This window comes from Salvelinus fontinalis, chromosome 4 (assembly GCF_029448725.1).
Source record: "Salvelinus fontinalis isolate EN_2023a chromosome 4, ASM2944872v1, whole genome shotgun sequence".
Lineage (NCBI taxonomy): Eukaryota > Metazoa > Chordata > Actinopteri > Salmoniformes > Salmonidae > Salvelinus > Salvelinus fontinalis.
Genome location: NC_074668.1, coordinates 20,405,172 through 20,424,312, shown reverse-complemented (window position 1 = coordinate 20,424,312; position 19,141 = coordinate 20,405,172). Strand labels below are relative to the sequence as shown.

General features: G+C 46.4%; 1 protein-coding gene across 2 annotated transcripts; it reads left to right on the top strand.

Annotated features, from left to right (window-relative positions):
• The first annotated feature begins 2,245 nt into the window (after nucleotides 1-2,245).
• On the top strand, nucleotides 2,246-18,624 carry LOC129853297 (keratin, type I cytoskeletal 18-like). Of its 2 annotated transcripts, none has more exons than XM_055919184.1 (9): nucleotides 2,246-6,312; nucleotides 6,991-7,410; nucleotides 7,693-7,775; nucleotides 8,440-8,596; nucleotides 9,694-9,858; nucleotides 10,265-10,390; nucleotides 11,412-11,629; nucleotides 17,886-17,911; nucleotides 18,058-18,624. In XM_055919184.1, the coding sequence occupies exons 2-9, from the start codon at nucleotides 7,003-7,005 to the stop codon at nucleotides 18,171-18,173; spliced, it is 1,299 nt and encodes a 432-aa protein (XP_055775159.1). In that variant the 5' UTR covers nucleotides 2,246-6,312; nucleotides 6,991-7,002; the 3' UTR covers nucleotides 18,174-18,624. The 2 variants fall into 2 exon arrangements, with proteins under 2 accessions (XP_055775159.1, XP_055775158.1); XM_055919183.1 differs by having other exon boundaries at nucleotides 6,986-7,410.
• The last annotated feature ends 517 nt before the right edge of the window (nucleotides 18,625-19,141 follow it).

Genomic DNA, 19,141 nt, shown 5'->3' with positions numbered 1-19,141 from the left:
GACTGGTTTTGCAAGACACTTTACCAATAACCAGTGCTATCAGCTATATGATCTGATTTGTCTTTCTTGTGCCATTCTAGATGTAATCTGTGGAAGGACCTTTTTTGTGTGTTGTACAAAGAACTACCTGATGATTATCAATCAGGCATATTCTGGGCTACAGTCCAACTAAATGAGATATAAATGCAAATTCGATTTTTTTGGGTCAAATCAAATCAGCACAGCACCCAATACCCCTTGAAAGCATGAAGCAGACAGAACAGAGGATTTAGAACCATGTTTCTCCAGGCACAAGCATCTTTGGTAGTTAGAACTGTCTCATTTTGTCGTAATGTCATGCGTCTGCCCTGTGATTGGCAGGCTCAAGTGCTTACAGATGAAATGGGGCCCCATGCTAATGAATAGGACTCTGATTGCAGGATTCCTCTTCCTGGATTACAGCGTAGCTCCACTGATGAGCAATTACATCTACAGTAGCTCTTGTATCTGCTGCATATTCACATCATCACATCACTGTTCCTGCTACTCACCATCATACTGATCAGCAGCACTTAACAACTCTCGCTGCAGACAACAAAAGTCTGTGCCGGTTGGTGTTAGTTCCTCTACCTCCTCTTTTTTCTCTTTCTCTTCCTAAAGTAAAGTTCATTTCTGAAGTTTCGTTTTCTTCCTGCTTTTTTTGTATGCGCACCTTTTTTTTCTGTTCAGAGGAACCCTCATCCATACAATGTATCGCAATGATGTACAGAGAATAGCCTATGACAAAAACAGTCATAATGGTCACAAGGACTTACACAATCTAACATAGATAGTGATGATGACATACTGTAAACTAGAAAAAAAGACAAGCTGTAAAAGCATAGTGTTCTAGGAATGCCTCAGCTTGTTGACAACTTTAAAAGGTCTCTTCCTGTCATCTTTTTCAGAGCATTCACATCGGATATCAAGAGTAACAGTCATGCAAGTCCACCACAAAATATGGGTTGAGTGGAGCTTTTTTAAGCATCAGAGAATATTTTGTTGTTGGAACACTATAGTTGTACTTAAACCTCATATTTAAAGTATTTCTGGCATGCAGGGTTATTCATCAGCTGTTGGTGACACAAGACAGAAGAAATATCTACATGAAGGACGTTCAACCCCACTCTCTATTCTGGACCCGAACTAGCTGGATGGGGCCAGTGGTTGAAAACCATCTACAGGGGCATAGTAGTTGACACACTACTGTACATAGCAGAGCATTGCTGAGAGAAACACCTCACTTTGAGGCCAAGAGCATGCTGTTTATGAGCATTATGTTGAGTTAGTTTACAACAACAAAAATAGTACATGTGTATTTTTCTTAAATATGGGAAGGAGAAATGTGAAAATCATGGAGACTGTACACAAAGTAGTTTCTGAATGCGTGAACATGAAAACCGTAGTATAATAAGCTCAGATTCTTACTATAGCACACAGTACAACTACGCCTACACTAAGAACCATACACATATGCATTCCACATGAGGAGTAGCCTACCACTGAGGAAAACTGAGGAAATAGCTAACACAAATGATAAACTTTGACAACGCTCAAAGCCAACTGCCCACTTTGCAAAAATAAATATGAAACGTCAGCGTGAGTCAAAAATGTGTTTATTTATCAGGGTGACAACAACTGTTAAAACTGTACAGCAGTACTTCCGTTTGATTAATGATTGGCTACACTCACTACCCTATAATTCACTGTAACATATTGGAAGCATCACCCTGACTGTGGCTACTCTATTGTATTGTACTGGCAGGAGGGGGGGGGGTGTATAGACTGTGGACCAAGCATCTGGAAGATTCGTGTACAGACTGTTTCCAAACAGCCTTTCAGCTTACCGAATACACCCCTGCCCTCTCAGACATAGAATGAGAAATCAGTGTCTATATTCTTAACCCAGTTAATTGCATATGTTTAGGCCTACAAATGATTTGATTTCTATTTTGCAGAAAATTACTGAATTCAAATGCATCTACACTGAGTTTACAAAACATTAAGAACACCTTCTCTTTCCATGACAGGCTGACCCCTTAATGATGTCACTTGTTAAATCCACGCTTGTAAGCAGGAATCAGGATAGAATTATGGTCGGATTTGCCAAATGGAGGGCGGGGGAGAGCTTTGTATGCACCACACACAGAGATGCATACAAAGCTCTCCCCCACCCTCCATTTGGCAAATCGGACCATAATTCTATCCTCCTGATTCCTGCTTACAAGCTAAATCTAAAGCAGGAAGTACCAGTGACTCGCTCAACACAGAAGTGGTCAGATGGCGCGGATGCTACGCTACAGGACTGTTTTGCTATCACAGACTGGAATATGTTCCGGGATTCATCCAATGGCATTGAGGAGTATAGCACCTCAGTCATCGGCTTCATCAAAAAGTGCATTGACGACGTCGTCCCCACAGTGACCATGCGCACATATCTCAACCAGAAGCCATGGATTACAGACAACATCCGCACCGTGCTAAAGGCTAGAGCTACCGCTTTCAAGGAGCGGGACAGTAATCCGGAGGCCTATAAGAAATCCCGCTATGCCCTCAGACGAACCATCAAACAAGCAAAGCGTCAATACAGGATTAAGATTGAATCCTACTACACTGGCTCTGAAGCTCGTCGAATGTGGCAGGGCTTGAAAACTATTATGGACTACAAAGGGAAACCTAGACGCGAGCTGCCCAGTGATGCGAGTGATGCGTAAAATGCCTTTTATGCTCGCTTCGAGGCAAGCAACACTGAAGCATGCATGAGAGCACTAGCTGTTCTGGATGACTGTGTGATAACGCTCTCAGTATCCGATATGAGCAAGTCCTTTAAACAGGTCAACATTCACAAAGCTGCGGGGCCAGATGGATTACCAGGACATTTACTCAAAGCATGCACGGACCAACTGGCAAGTGTCTTCATTGACATTTTCAACCTCTCCCTGACCGAGTCTGTAATACCTACATGTTTCAAGCAGACCACCATAGAACCTGTGCCCAAGGAAGTGAAGGTAACCTGCCTAAATGATTACAGCCCTGTAGCACTAACGTCAGTAGCCATGGAGTGTTTTGAAAGGCTGGTCATGGCTCACATCAACAGCATCCTCCCGGATACCCTAGACCCACTCCAATTCGATTACCGCCCAAACAGATCCACAGATTACGCAATCTCAATCGCACTCCACACTGCCCTTTCCCACCTGGACAAAAGGAACACCTAAGTGAGAATGCTGTTCATTGACTACAGCTCAGTGTTCAACACTATAGTGCCCATGAAGCTGATCACTAAGCTAAGGACCCTGGGACTAAACACCTCCCACGGCAACTGGATCCTGGACTTCCTGACGGGCCACCTCCAGGTGGTAAGGGTAGGAAACAACATGTCTGCCACGCTGATCCTCAACACAGGGGCCCCTCAGGGGTGTGTACTTAGTCCCTCCTGTTTTCCCTGTTTACCCACGACTCCAACACCATCATTAAGTTTGCTGACGACACAACAGTGGTAGGACTGATCAACGATGAGAGAGCCTATGGTGCCAGGACAACAATCTCTCCCTCAATGTGAGCAAGACAAAGGAGCTGATCATGGACTACAGGAAAAGGCGGGCCGAACAGGCCCCCAATAACATCAATGGGGCTGTAGTGGAGCGGGTCGAGAGTTTCAAGTTCCTTGGTGTCCACATCACCAACGATCTATCATGGTCCAAACATACCAAGACAGTCGTGAAGAGGGCACGACAAAACCTTTTCCCCCTCAGGAGACTGAAAAGATTTGGCATGGGTCCCCAGATCCTCAAAAAGTAATATAGCTGCACCATCGAGAGCATCCTGACATCCTGACTGGCATCATCGCCTGATATGGCAACTGCTCGGCATCTGACCGTAAGGCGCTAAAGAGGGTAGTGCGTACGTCCCAGTACATCACTGGGGCCAAGCTTCCTGCAATCCAGGACCTATAAAATAGGCAATGTCAGAGGAAAGAAAATAAAATTGTCAGATACTCCAGTCACCCAAGTCATAGACTGTTTTCTCTGCTACCACACGGCAGCGGTACCGGAGCGCCAAGTCTATGACCAAAAGGCTCCTTAACAGCTTCTACCACCAAGCCATAAGACTGCTGAACAATAAATCAAATGGCCACCGGACTATTACATTGACTTACCCCTTCATTTGTTTTGTGCACTGCTGCAACTCGCTGTTTATTATCTATACATAGTAATTTCACCCCTACCTACATGTACAAATTGTCTCTAACCTGTAACCCCGCACACTGACTCGGTACCGGTACCCCCTATATATAGCCTCGTTATTGTTATGTTATTGTGTTACTTTTTCTAATTTTTTCTTTCCTTTATTTGGTAAATATTTTCTTAACTCTTCTTGAACTGCACTGTTGGTTAAGGACTTGTAAGTAAGCATTTCACAGTAAGGTGAGCAAGTATTCGGAGCATGTGACAAATACATTTTGGTTTGATTTGATTTGAAGGGGATGAGACAGGTTAAAGAAGGATTTTTAAGCCTTGAGACACTTGGAACATGGATTGTGTATGTATGCCATACAGAGGGTGAATGGACAAGGCAACAGATGTGTGCCTTTGAACGGGGTATGGTAATTGTAGGTGCCAGGGGCACCAGTTTGTGTCAAGAACTGCAACACTTCTGGATTTTTAACGCGCAACAGTTTCCCGTGTGTATCAAGAATTGTCCACCACCTAAAGGACATCCAGCCAACTTCGCACAACTTTGGGAAGCATTGGAGTCAGCATCCCTGTGGAATGGTTTTGACACCTTGTAGAGTCCATTCCCCGACAAATTGAGGCTATTCTGAGGGCAAAAGGGGGCTGGCGTTTGGAGGCAGGGGGGGTAACTCAATGTTAGGAAAGTGTTGCTAGTGTCTGGTATATCAATTTAAGTCTGCTTTGCTATTTCAGAAAAGGAATGTAGTTGCCTATGAATGCAATAGCTCCTTCTTACCACTGAATGGGGTGAAAGCACTGCCAAAGGCAGCTCCTATCAACATTTCATGTTGGGGATGTCAACAGGTATCTCTCCACTCTTCACACAGTGATTAGGGATTCACCATTCATGCTCCTCCAGACTACAGCTGTAAGAATTATACCATAACCTTACAATCTTAATTATCCCAACAATTTGTTTATATATTGTTAACAACTTTGGATTTCCTCATGCGGTCAGGGTCCAGGTATGTCAATATGAATGAGGTCAGTTTGAGTATCTGATGTGTTGGAGGTGGTGATGTTTCCCAGTTTGACTCAAAAAGCACCTCTCTTTCATTTTTTAATGCAGATGTTGTTCAATCTGACAGTGTTTAGACATCAAAAATAAGGACTGCACGAAGGCACAGATAGACATTACATAAACCTAGACTTGCAATGCAAAGGTATGTCTGTGTTTTTAAGCCGGAGCTCAGCCCCAACCCAACCTCCAACTCCCATCTCGGTACCATTTCTCAGGGGTTTTTCCTTTCTTTCCTTTCTCCTCACTCTCTCTCTCCATTGTCCCAGCTTCCTCCCTTCCTCCCTGCTCTCCCCAGCCCCTCGGCCCTCAGCCCATCCTCACATGGAACAGTTGTATCCGGTTACTCTGTATTGTGCTGCGGCTCAATAGGAGCCCTGTTCAGTGTGATAGTGAGTGTGTGTGGGTTCACCCCTAGCTAAACTTTCCATTGTAGCTAATCAGGTCAGACAGGACAGGGCCTTTAAAGAGGATGCTGTTGCTGTACTGAGATTGGAAGCATAACAGGCAGTAGAGACTATCTGTGTGACTTCTCAGTTTGCCCTAGCATTATTGGTCCGTCATTGATGTGCTGGCATTGATTTTTAGTATAACGTTAATCTAATTAATATACGTCTATTGTATTATATATTTGTGCCATACTTGTTCAGTTGGTGGTGTATCATTACGATGATGGGATTTTTTGTAAGCCTCCATTTTTGTCAATTGGTGAAGGAGCTGAGAAATAAGACATATGGGATTACAATATATGACGGGATTATAATGATGATATATTTTATCTATCATGGCAAGACTTCAAATTTTGTACCCCTCTAAGGTGTCACATTGCTCTCTACTAGTGGATCCTTTTGATTGGATACATCCATGATGGCTCCGCCCAATACACATATATTCTGAGCCAGTCCCTCGTCCCCTTTGGTGACACAGCCCAGCTCACCTGAGGATTCTCATATAGCCATAACAGTCACCTGTACCATCAGGGTCAGAACCCATCACACCACAAACAACTTTCACAGGACCTGCTTCAGCACACATACATATGTAAGTACCTTTTTTTTTAAGTTCTTCTTTATTTTCCAAAAGTTTGTAAATAGATTATGATTATGTATGTGGAATTTATTTCTGTTATGTGACCTGAAATTAACAGTTAACAGGCTTTTTAGTGTTTGGTAAACAAGTTTTTCTTTGTATTTTTTCAGTTCACACTGGGGAGGGGAGAGTTAAAACACAATGTACAGTAGATCTGAAGCAGTGACATCTAGATGCTAAATTAATTTGTCTTGTGCAAAGAGATGGAGACTTCAGCTTCATAGATATTAGATGATTGGATGATTTTGGATGATTTCAAACATATTCTATTGTTCGCTAAAGCAATATTGACTGAGAGTCTATTGTGCACAATTGACATGAGCAAAGGGTATTGTTAATTTACACCACCAGATCAGAATGAGTTTAGGTCTGAGCTCTGTGTGCTGTATGTTTCTATAATGGCACAACAGTGGGTGTACAGTCCAGCTGCTATATGATTACAAATGACAGAACAGTTCAAACAGTGTGTTTTAGTCCTCCTCTACTCTGGTTAGTAGTGTGGTTAAGGTTATGGTTAGTTTTTCATTCAGATTTTTAGGAGAGAAATTTAATAACTTTTGCCTTTGCAGCTTGGCCAGTTAGTGACAACTGACAACACTCTACTCTCTCCACCACTCTGCCCCAGCGCAGCAGAAACGCACCATGTCCTCCACCTTCTCCATGCGCAGCTACTCAGCCCGCCAGCCATCCTTCTCCAGCATGTCTCTGAGAGACAGCAGTAGTAGTGGTGGCAGGAGCCGCTCCAAAGCCCCTGTCTCCTCCCTGTCCTCTGCCAACACCCTGTCCCTCTCCCGCTCCCTCTCCATGGGCAACGGGCTCAATGTTCTGGGCGCCCTCTCCTCCCTGAACAGCATGGGCGTGGGCGCCAGCGACAAGGAGACCATGCAGGGCCTGAACGACCGGCTGTCCAACTACCTAGACAAGGTGCGCTCCCTGGAGCGATCCAACGCTGAGCTGGAGCTCAAGATCAAACAACTGATGCTGGAGCGGGCCCCCAAAGGTCACGATATCGAGGGTATGATGGCCCAGGCTCACGCCATTGGACAGGAGGTCAGTGCCCACCTGGCCGTAATGATGAATATGATATGTAATCAGCTAGTCAGTAATTGTGTATAGATCACAATACCTGGGTACCCTTGTTGTTTATATTTGTGTAGTCCTATTCCACAAACGTCTCCTGTATGTGCCCTGCCGTGCTCCTCAACTTTCTTCTTTCACTAGTACATCAGATACGACTGCTGTCCTGCGATGGGACACTTTCAGATGTGTATCTATGTGCTTTAGTGTATAACTTTAAAGTAAATGTGTTCCTTCCTTCCTGCTACTTCTCAGGTGAGAAAGAAGACCCTGGAGAATGCTCGCATCATGCTGGAGATTGATAATGCCAAGCTGGCCGCCGATGACTTCAGGGTCAAGTGAGTGCCAAACATAGAATTAGGAATTAGAATACTAGAATGGACATGAACCTTCTTATGATGGGATAAAGGTCAGCTATTTTGGTCAGGGAGCTGGTCAACCATGGTTTGCCAGTGCTTTCACCCCATTCCGGAACTTTTAGGGTTCATGACATAGCCCCTCTTGAAATTTAATAAGATCTCTATGGTGCCAACACAGAGCGGCTTTTCTTTTACCTGCCTGTCTGTGAGATTCACATGGGAGTGCTAGACTACGTTGCACTTTGGATAAATGACCTCTCTGTCAGGCCGAGAAATTAGAGCCTGCTCCCACGGTACTCACAGACTGAAAGGAGGCCATCAGTTAGCACTGGCCATGATAGATAGATAGGGTCAAGGAAACATCATCCATTTCAGAGGTATCTGTGGTTGGCAAGGTGAAGCACAAATCAAGAGGCGCCAGAGTTGTCTGTGTCAAGGTCCCTATGTATTCACAATGTACTGATGGTATTCAGTCAAATGTTGGAATGCAGCAGTGCTCACAGTATGTGTAGATGTATCTGCTGACCGAGGTATGGTTACGTGTGTGTGTGTCTACCTGCGTGCATGTGTCTGCATACCGGCGTGTGTACCTGTGTGTGTCCATGTCTGTGTGCTATGCCTCTGTTACCATCCATTGGTGTAGATGGGAGGCTGAGGCCACACTGTGCCAGTCTGTAGAGAGGGACTGTCTGGCTCTCAGGAGGGCCAAGTCAGACCACGACCAGATCATAGCCACCCTGAGAGGAGATCTGGACAGCCTGAAGGAGGAGCTCTACTTCCTCAAGAAGAATCACGATGAGGTGAGAGCTCCGCTGCACGGGTCAAAACCGGCCCAGCTATTACTGATGAGTAATTACACATCAACCTAATCACTTCACACATTGTCAAACTGTTTTTGGTTCAGTGGAGGGTTGTTCCAGGAAACAGAGTTGTATTCCAGATTGTCCCAGTGCACATAATCTATGAATTACATCCTCAAAACAACATGAGGGTTCATATGGTATCCTTAAGGCATCTTGTTTTACTTCCTAAAATGTTTATTATTTTAGGTAAATGGTGCTTTTTGGCACATGGGTAATTGTGTTAAAATAAAACATATATTTTCATTTGGTACGTGAATACAGTTTCATTTCCCCATGCATGTTGAATGTCACTGAAATATAATCATGTTTAGAATGACCACACCCTGTACTCCATGTAGTCTTTGAGTCTGGTGATACCATGATCATACAGACTACTGTATACACACACACACACACACACACACACACACACACACACACACACACACACACACACACACACACACACACACACACACACACACACACACACACACACACACACACACACACACACACACACACACACACACACACACACACAGATATGTCACTGAATGTGACACGTGAGCTCCACTAGCCACAGGGAGTGTGTGTGTTTAGACAGCCAGGTGTGGTGTCCAGGATGTGGCCAACTACTCAGGCTCCCTAGTAGAAATTCTCTCACACACACACACACAATATTACCTCTGAATAATTCATAATAATAAAAAAAGATTTATTGGGTTCTTATATTTGTCCTATTTCACATATGTACAAGTGTCAATGTTTCCGTCAGATACCTTTTTAAGAGCTCACCTGGCTGCCTCCCCATAGAACCAGCAACAACACACTGACCTCAACTGTCGTCTGACATCTGGATGTTAGTGTGTAGACATTGATTAGGACCTATCAGTATCAGCCATTACAGTTTTCCATTTCCAGACCCGCTGAAAGTGTTTGTCTCTCTCCATCAGGATTGGGGTCAATTCCATTCCAATTCTAACTCCAGTTTAATTCCTGAGGTGACTGAATTGAAATGGAGTTGATCCCAACTATGGTCTCCATCCCTGTAGGAGATGGGCTCCATGAAGGCCCGTATGGCCAACGAGCAGGTGAATGTGGAGGTGGATGCAGCCCAGGGCCCAGACCTTGGGGCCATAATGGCTGAGCTGAGGAGCCAGTATGAGGGCATTGCGCGTAAGAACAAGGAGGACTCAGAGACCTGGTACCTTAAGAAGGTCAGTGAGACATCTGACATGGTAATGATGAAGAACTCAGCTGAGCTCAGTAGGATGTCACTGAGTAGAAGTATTCTACAGTATATCATCTGTGTTTGTGAACGTAGTACTGTATGTGGGTACATTTACATTTACATTTAAGTCATTTAGCAGACGCTCTTATCCAGAGCGACTTACAAGTACATACATTCATACTTTTTTTGGGGGTAGATGTACTCATGACTGCTGTGTGTATGCAACACTGCTGGTGCAATGGAATGTGTGTGTGTGTGTGTGTGTGTGTGTGTGTGTGTGTGTGTGTGTGTGTGTGTGTGTGTGTGTGTGCGTGCGTGCGTGCGTGCGTGCGTGCGTGCGTGCGTGCGTGCATTTGTGCCTGCGCGTGTGTGTACGTGTGTGTGTTTTGCAGCTGGAGTCAGTGCAGTCAGAGGTAAAGGAGAGCGGTGAGGCGCTACGCTGTGCTCAGAGTGAGCTCAGCGAGAGACGCCGCTTCCTACAGGCCCTGGAGGGGGAACTGGACAGTCTGCGCAAACAGGTACTGCAGCTGTCCTTCAGCTGTCCAAACGCCCCCTTCTGTCAACACACGCCCCTTTCAGTCCAGACACACACGCTTCAGCTGTCCAGACATACCCCTTTCAACAGTCCAGACACACCCTTATCTGTCCTCTACCATTTCCTCGGCCTCTACCAATGCTTTCTCCCTGATGAGAAGCAGGGTTGGGGTCAATTCATTTTGGATTTTGAGGATACTGAATCCCTGGGCATCATTTTAAAATGAACTCTGTGGGAGGCACATGGAAAAACACTGCTCAAATAGATTGAGTCATCCTCTCTTAGTGTGTTGCTTCACATCTGCATCTGCTTTGCCATTATAAAGCAACAGTGCTGCAGTGCACACAATGAATATCCTCTGCTCTCCTGAGTGAATGGAAGTGAATGGAGATCAATTCATCAATGTGTCAGGACCCAGACAGAGCCAGACAAGTCAAGGTCATGTATGTGGCACTGTCAGTAACATGTGAGGGCAGATATATACATCCTGCAGTAGCTCCAGATCTACATAGAGAAGGCGCTGGTTTGGAAAACAGATCATGTGTGTTTGTTCAACCTGATAAAGAACCTACTGTCTCTATAAGCTGAATAATGATGAGTGAGGATGACACTCCCTGGTCTTGCTGGTCAATTGGTGAGGTTTGACAGATGGTAAATTGATGAGCCAGGTGTGGAATTCGAGAGCCATATACAGACTGTGTAGTTCTACTCAGGAGTAGCTGTGTAGCCATGAGTAGCTACTCATGGCTGCTGTGTCTGTGTATAATATTAGTGCGCCAGCTTGAAAAGTGATGAGCTAGTGGCAAACTACAACAATTTGGCAGCCATGTTTGTGCATAACATAAGCATTACAGTGATGAGTGGTGTAGTGGTAAGACACTATCACATTTCTAGCATGTCTGAGTATAAAATTACCGCCTTAGCTTAGCGACGATCCCAACATCTAGCGAAACACATTAGGTTAACTTGGCGGCCCTGGCCTGTCCTGTCTGTCCCCAATGCAGGTGGGTGTGTTGGAAGGGAACCTGAGAGAGACAGGCCATAAGTATGCTCTGGAGATGGACAGTTTGCAAGCCACGCTGTCTCAGCTGGAGGAGGAGCTGTCCCAGCTGCGTCTGGACATGCAGCGCAACAAGACAGACTATGAACAGCTGCTCCGTATCAAGCAGAACCTGGAGCTGGAGATCGCCACCTACAGGAGACTGCTGGAGGGAGAGGAAGTGTGAGTCCCTCTATTGATTTATTTAAATATTTGTATTCATTTTTTCAGCTCAGATTTACACAGACATAATTAGTATGAAGATTGACATTCCCTCACCTTCTCTCACTGACATTCCCTCAGATTTGAACATAAATACAGTGAGATACTGGGGGAGGATTATTCTTCTTGGTATGAGTTATTTGGAAACAAGCCTGAGCCTTGGTGAACGGTCGTCTAATTCAGACGGTAAATGAAACAAGAGCCTGGTGACAATGCTACCACTGTATGTGTGACTTGGCTTACTTCCTTCATATGTACACTGAACATAAACCTAAACGCAACATATAAAGTGTTGGTTCCATGTTTCATGAGCTGAAGTAAAAGATCCCAGGAATGTCCCATATGCACTAAAAGCTTATTTGTCTACAAATTTGTGCACAAATTTGTTTACAATCCTGTTAGTGAGCATTTTATCTTTGCCATGATATTCCATCCACCTGACAGGTGTTGTAAAGGTAGTCAATGTTGTTCTCCCCCTTAGACGAGAAGGAGCATGGATAGGACCAAGATGCGGATTGAGGGAAATAAGCCATCTTTTAATGACAACAGCAAAACAAGACACTACAAAACTACAAAACAACAAATGTGACTAACCTTCAACCGTCCTGTGAGGGACACAGGAACAAACACCCACAAAACCCCAGTGAAACCCTGGCTGCCTTAGTATGGCTCTCAATTAGAGACAAACGATACACACCTGTCTCTAATTGAGAATCATACCAGGCCGAACACAAAAACCAACCTAGAAATACAAAACATAGACTGCCCACCCAAAACACACGCCCTGACCAAAAACACATACAAAAACAACATAAAACAGGTCAGGACCGTTACAGAACCCCCCCCTCAAGGTGCGAACGCCGGGCGCACCAGCACAAAGTCCAGGGGAGGGTCTGGGTGGGCAGTTGACCACGGTGGTGGCTCAGGCTGAGGGCGAGGTCCCCACCCCACCATAATCAATCCCCGCTTCTTTATCCCCCTCCCAATGACCACCCTCCCACTAACACCACCTAAATGAAGGGGCAGCACCGGGATAAGGGGCGGCACCGGGATAAGGGGCGGCACCGGGATAAGGGGCGGCAGGTCCTGGCTGAGGGACTCCGGCAGGTCCTGGCTGAGGGACTCCGGCAGCTCCTGGCTGAGGGACTCCGGCAGCTCCTGGCTGAGGGACTCCGGCAGCTCCTGGCTGAGGGACTCCGGCAGCTCCTGGCTGAGGGACTCCGGCAGCTCCTGGCTGAGGGACTCCGGCAGCTCCTGGCTGAGGGACTCCGGCAGCTCCTGGCTGAGGGACTCCGGCAGCTCCTGGCTGAGGGACTCCGGCAGCTCCTGGCTGAGGGACTCCGGCAGGTCCTGGCTGAGGGACTCCGGCAGGTCCTGGCTGAGGGACTCAGGCAGGTCCTGGCTGAGGGACTCAGGCAAGTCCTGGCTGAGGGACTCAGGCAGGTCCTGGCTGAGGGACTCAGGCAGGTCCTGGCTGAGGGACTCAGGCAGGTCCTGGCTGAGGGACTCAGGCAGGTCCGGGCTGAGGGACTCCGGCAGGTCCGGGCTGAGGGACTCCGGCAGGTCCGGGCTGAGGGACTCCGGCAGGTCCGGGCTGAGGGACTCCGGCAGGTCCGGGCTGAGGGACTCCGACCGGTCCGGGCGTAGGGACTCCGACCGGTCCGGGCGTAGGGACTCCGGCAGGTCCTGGCTGGACGGCTTTGGCAGGTCATGGCAGGACGGCTCTGGCAGGTCATGGCAGGACGGCTCTGGCAGGTCATGGCAGGACGGCTCTGGCAGGTCATGGCAGGACGGCTCTGGCAGGTCATGGCAGGACGGCTCTGGCAGGTCATGGCAGGACGGCTCTGGCTGGTCATGGCAGGACGGCTCTGGCTGGTCATGGCAGGACGGCTCTGGCTGGTCATGGCAGGACGGCTCTGGCTGGTCATGGCAGGACGGCTCTGGCTGGTCATGGCAGGACGGCTCTGGCTGGTCATGGCAGGACGGCTCTGGCGCTAGGCAGACGGCAGACTCTGGCCGGCTGAGACGCACTATAGGCCTGGTGCGTGGTACCGGAACTGGAGGTACCGGGCTGAGGGCACGCACCTCAGGGCGAGTGAGGGGAACAGGAACTGGGCACACTGGACTCTCGTGGCGCACTCTAGGCCTGGTGCGTGGTACCGGAACTGGAGGTACCGGGCTGGAGACACGCACCATAGGGAGAGTGCGTGGAAGAGGAACAGGGCTCTGGAGATGCACTGGAAGCCTGGTGCGTGGTGTAGGCACTGGTGGTACTGAGCTGGGGTGGGAAGGTGGCGCCGGATATACCGGACCGTGAAGGAGGACACGTGCTCTTGAGCACCGAGCCTCCCCAACCTTACCAGGTTGAATGGTCCCCGTAGCCCTGCCAGTGCGGCGAGGTGGAATAGCCCGCACTGGGCTATGCAGGCGAACCGGGGACACCACCTGTAAGGCTGGTGCCATGTACGCCGGCCCGAGGAGACGTACTGGAGACCAGATACGTTGGGCCGGCTTCATGGCACTCGGCTCGATGCCCAACCTAGCCCTCCCAGTGCGGCAAGGTGGAATAGCCCACACTGGGCTAAGCACGCGTACTGGGGACACCGTGCGCTTTACCGCATAACACGGTGTCTGACCAGTACGACGCCCTCTTACTCCACGGCAAGCCCGGGGAGTTGGCTCAGGTATCCAACCCGGCTTCGCCACACTCCCCTTTAGCCCCCCCCCCAAGAAATTTTTAGGGTGAGCCTCTCGGGCTTCCGGCCTCTCCTATGTGCTGCCTCCTCATACCAGCGCTCCTGGGCTGTGGCTGCCTTCCTCTCCTCCCGAGAGCGGCGATTCTCTCCAACCCTTCCCCAGGGTCCCTTTCCGTCCATGATCTCCCAAGACCATTCCTCCTGTGTCCAGTGCCTTAGTTCCTTTTCTCTCTCCTCAATCCGCTTGGTCCTGTTATGGTGGGTGTTTCTGTAAAGGTAGTCAATGTTGTTCTCCCCCTTAGACGAGAAGGAGCATGGATAGGACCAAGATGCGGATTGAGGGAAATAAGCCATCTTTTAATGACAACAGCAAAACAAGACACTACAAAACTACAAAACAACAAATGTGACTAACCTTCAACCGTCCTGTGAGGGACACAGGAACAAACACCCACAAAACCCCAGTGAAACCCTGGCTGCCTTAGTATGGCTCTCAATTAGAGACAAACGATACACACCTGTCTCTAATTGAGAATCATACCAGGCCGAACACAAAAACCAACCTAGAAATACAAAACATAGACTGCCCACCCAAAACACACGCCCTGACCAAAAACACATACAAAAACAACATAAAACAGGTCAGGACCGTTACAGGTGTGGCATATTAAGAAGCTGAATCAACAGCATTACCATTACACAGGTACCCCTTGTGCTGGGGACAATAAAAGGCCACTTTAAATGTACAGTTTTGTCACACAACACAATGTCACAGATGTATCAAGTTTTGAGGGAGGGTGCAATTGGAATGCTGACTGAAGGAATGTCCAAAAGAGCTGTTGCCAGATAATTTAATGTTAAGTTCTCTACCATAAGCCAGAGATTGGTGGTCGAACATCATGTTCTCAAACATTGTTTTCGAAAATTTTGCAAAATGTCCAACCGGCTTCACAACCGCAGACCACGTGTAAGGTGCCATGTGGGGAAGCAGTTTGCTGATGTCAATGTTGTGAACAGAGTGCCCCATGTTGGCGGTGGGGTTATGGTATGGGCAGGCATAATCTATGGACAACAAACACAACTGCATTTTAGCGATGGCAATTTGAATGCACAGAGATACCATTACGAGATCCTGAGGCCCATTGTCGTGCCGTTCATCCGCCGCCATCATCTCATGTTTCAGCATGATAATGCACGGCCCCATGCCACAAGGATCTGTACACAATTCCTGGAAGCTGAAAATTCTTCCATGGCCTACAGTCATAGCCAAAAGTTATGAGAATGACACAAATATTAATTTTCACAAAGTCTGCTGCCTCAGTTTGTATGATGGCAATTTGCATATACTCCAGAATGTTATAGGGAGTGATCAGATGAATTGCAATTAATTGCAAAGTCCCTCTTTGCCATGCAAATGAACTGACTCCCCAAAAAACATTTCCACTGCATTTCAGCCCTGCCACAAAAGGACCAGCTGACATCATGTCAGTGATTCTCTCGTTAACACAGGAGTGAGTGTTGACGAGGACAAGGCTGGAGATCACTCTGTCATGCTGATTGAGTTCGAATAACAGACTGGAAGCTTCAAAAGGAGGGTGGTGCTTAGAATCATTGTTCTTCCTCTGTCAACCATGGTTACCTGCAAGGAAACACGTGCTGTCATCATTGCTTTGCACAAAAAGGGCTTCACAGGCAAGGATATTGCTGCCAGTAAGATTGCACCTAAAACAACCATTTATCTGCTCATCAAGAACTTCAAGGAGAGCGGTTCAATTGTTGTGAAGAAGGCTTCAGGGTGCCCAAGAATGTCCAGCAAGTGCCAGGACCGTCTCGTAAAGTTGATTCAGCTGCAGGATCGGGGCACCACCAGTACAGAGCTTGCTCAGGAATGGCAGCAGGCAGGTGTGAGTGCATCTGCACGCACAGTGAGGCAAAGACTTTTGGAGGATGGCCTGGTGTCAAGAAGGGCAGCAAAGAAGCCACTTCTCTCCAGGAAAAACATCAGGGACAGACTGATATTCTGCAAAAGGTACAGGGATTGGACTGCTGAGGACTGGGGTAAAGTCATTTTCTTTGATGAATCCCCTTTCCGATTGTTTGGGGCATCCGAAAAAAAGCTTGTCCGGAGAAGACAAGGTGAGCGCTACCATCAGTCCTGTGTCATGCCAACAGTAAAGCATCCTGAGTTCCTTCATGTGTGGGGTTGCTTCTCAGCCAAGGAAGTGGGCTCACTCACAATTTTGCCTAAGAACACAGCCATGAATAAAGAATGGTAACACATCCGAGAGCAACTTCTCCCAACCATCCAGGAACAGTTTGGTGACGAACAATGCCTTTTCCAGCATGATGGAGCACCTTGCCAAAAGGCAAAAGTGATAACTAAGTGTCTCGGGGAACAAAACATCGATCTTTTGGGTCCATGGCCAGGAAACTCCCCAGACCTTAATCCCATTGAGAACTTGTGGTCAATCCTAAAGAGGCGGATGGACAAACAAAAACCCACAAACTCCAAGAATTGATATGCAAGAATGGGCTGCCATCAGTCAGGATGTGGCCCAGAAGTTAATTGACAGCATGCCAGGGCGGATTGACTCTTTGCATCAACTTCATGTAATTGTCAACAAAAGCCTTTGTGTCACGTTCCTGACCTGTTTTCTTTTGTCTTGTATTTATTTAGTTGGTCAGGGCGTGAGTTGGGTGGGTTTGTCTATGTGTGATTTTCTATGTTGGGATGTTTGTGTTCGGCCGGGTATGATCCTCAATCAGAGGCAGCTGTCAATCGTTGTCCCTGATTGAGAATCATACTTAGGCAGCCTGGGTTTCACTTGTGTTTTGTGGGTGTTTGTTCTTGTGTCAGTGTTCCGCCACACAGGACTGTCACGGTAGTTATTTTGTATCGCATATTGTTGTTGTTAATTATTAAATCACTATGGAAACTAGCCACTCTGCGTATTGGTCCGATCCGTCTCGCCTCTCCTCGTCCGAGGAGGAGGATTACGACTGCCGTTACACTTTGACACTTATGAAATGCTTGTAATTATACTTCAGTCTTCCATAGTAACATCTGACAAAAATATCTAAAGACACTGAAGCAGCAAACTTTGCAGAAATTAATATTTGTGTCATTCTCAAAACTTTTGGCCATGACTGTACATATTTAACAGACATGTCACCCGTTGAGCATGTTTGAGACGCTCTGGATTGACGTGTGCGACAGCTTGTTCCAGTTCCCGCCAATATCCAGCAACTTCGCACTGCCATTGAAGAGGAGTGGGACAACATTCCACAAGCCAATGGCAGTCACGCCCCAACCTTTTATTTAAAATGTATCTGTGACCAACAGATGCATATCTGTATTCCCAGTCATGTGAAATCCATAGATTAGAGCCTAATGAATTTATTTCAATTGACTGATTTCCTTACATGAACTGTAACTCAGTAAAATCTTTGAAATTGACGCATGTTGCATTTATATTTTTGTTCAATGTAAGTAAACTGTGTTTTACTGATTTGACTTTCAGGATCAAGGAAATGCCTGTTCCTAAAAGTAAGTACATTGTCAGATAATTTCTTCTCTAACCTCTATCCCAGCCTTTAAAATCCTGGCAGCCATTTTGTGCCACACACCAGCTATTACAGTGTACTATTGCTGATAAGTGGAAACTGAAACTATGGATCTGTTCTGTGTTACAGAGGAGCCTGAGGTGAGGACCAGGAAGATCGTCAAGGTGGTCACCCAGACCATGATCAACGGCAGGGTAGTGGAAGAATCCAGTGAGGTGGAGCAGATCAAAGACAGCAAGAAATAAGCTGATCAGCTCCATTCTTTTATATCTTCCTCATCATCACATACACAGAGCCTTGGCCCTCCACATTCTAGTTGGAATCACAAATTTGTGAAAGAATGCTTTTTATCTACAAACAAGGACAGTCTGAGTCAACTAAGGAGATGTTCGACCACCAATCTCTGGACATGCAGTAACTGTAGACTAAAACGTGGAAAATGTGTGGGGTCAATGTATAATCAATATTGGGAATATATCATTTTGAGGTTTATTTGGGAAATAGTAAACAGTAGTAGGTTAATTGTGGATTAGAAGTGTGTCTATTTTTATATGAGCGGGAGAGCATGAGAGATCCCTTCAACAGTCTACTTTATATTAAGTTCTTTATGGCATATAGTAACTTTGTAGCTATGCTGTACATTCACCAAAATGTAATTATGCCTATATTGTAGCGCAGATAAAGTTTCTAAAATAATGATTGTATTGTAATGAAAGGAAACTCTCTGTTAGCAGTAGTTACAAAGTGGAATCCCCCCAAATAACAGAATCCTGTGTTACCAAATGGATTTTTTTTTGTCCATTAAAATAACATCAAATTGATCAGAAATACAGTGTAGACATTGTTAATGTTGTAAAGGACTATTGTAGCTGGAAATGGCAGATTTTTTATGGAATATCTAAATCGGTGTACAGAGGCCCATTATCAGCAACCATCACTCCTGTGTTCCAATGGCACATTGTGTATGCTAATTCAAGTTTATAATTTTAAAAGGCTAATTGAAAACCATTTTGCAATTATGTTAGGACAGCTGAAAACTGTTGTCCTGATTAAAGAAGCAATACAACTGGCCTTCTTTAGACTAGTTGAGTATCTGGAGCATCAGCATTTGTGGATTCAATTACAGGCTCAAAATGGCCAGGAACAAAGAACTTTCTTCTGAAACTCGTCAGTCTATTCTTGTTCTGAGAAATTAAGGCTATTCCATGCGAGA

What these genes read in the sequence shown, in the direction of transcription:
- LOC129853297 (XM_055919184.1), top strand. Translation starts at nt 7,003, where the DNA reads ATGTCCTCCACCTTCTCCATGCGCAGCTACTCAGCCCGCCAGCCATCC. An exon ending in GCCGATGACTTCAGGGTCAA is followed by an intron (nt 7,776 to 8,439) that starts GTGAGTGCCAAA and finishes CCATTGGTGTAG; the next exon opens with ATGGGAGGCTGAGGCCACAC. An exon ending in AGACCTGGTACCTTAAGAAG is followed by an intron (nt 9,859 to 10,264) that starts GTCAGTGAGACA and finishes TGTGTTTTGCAG; the next exon opens with CTGGAGTCAGTGCAGTCAGA.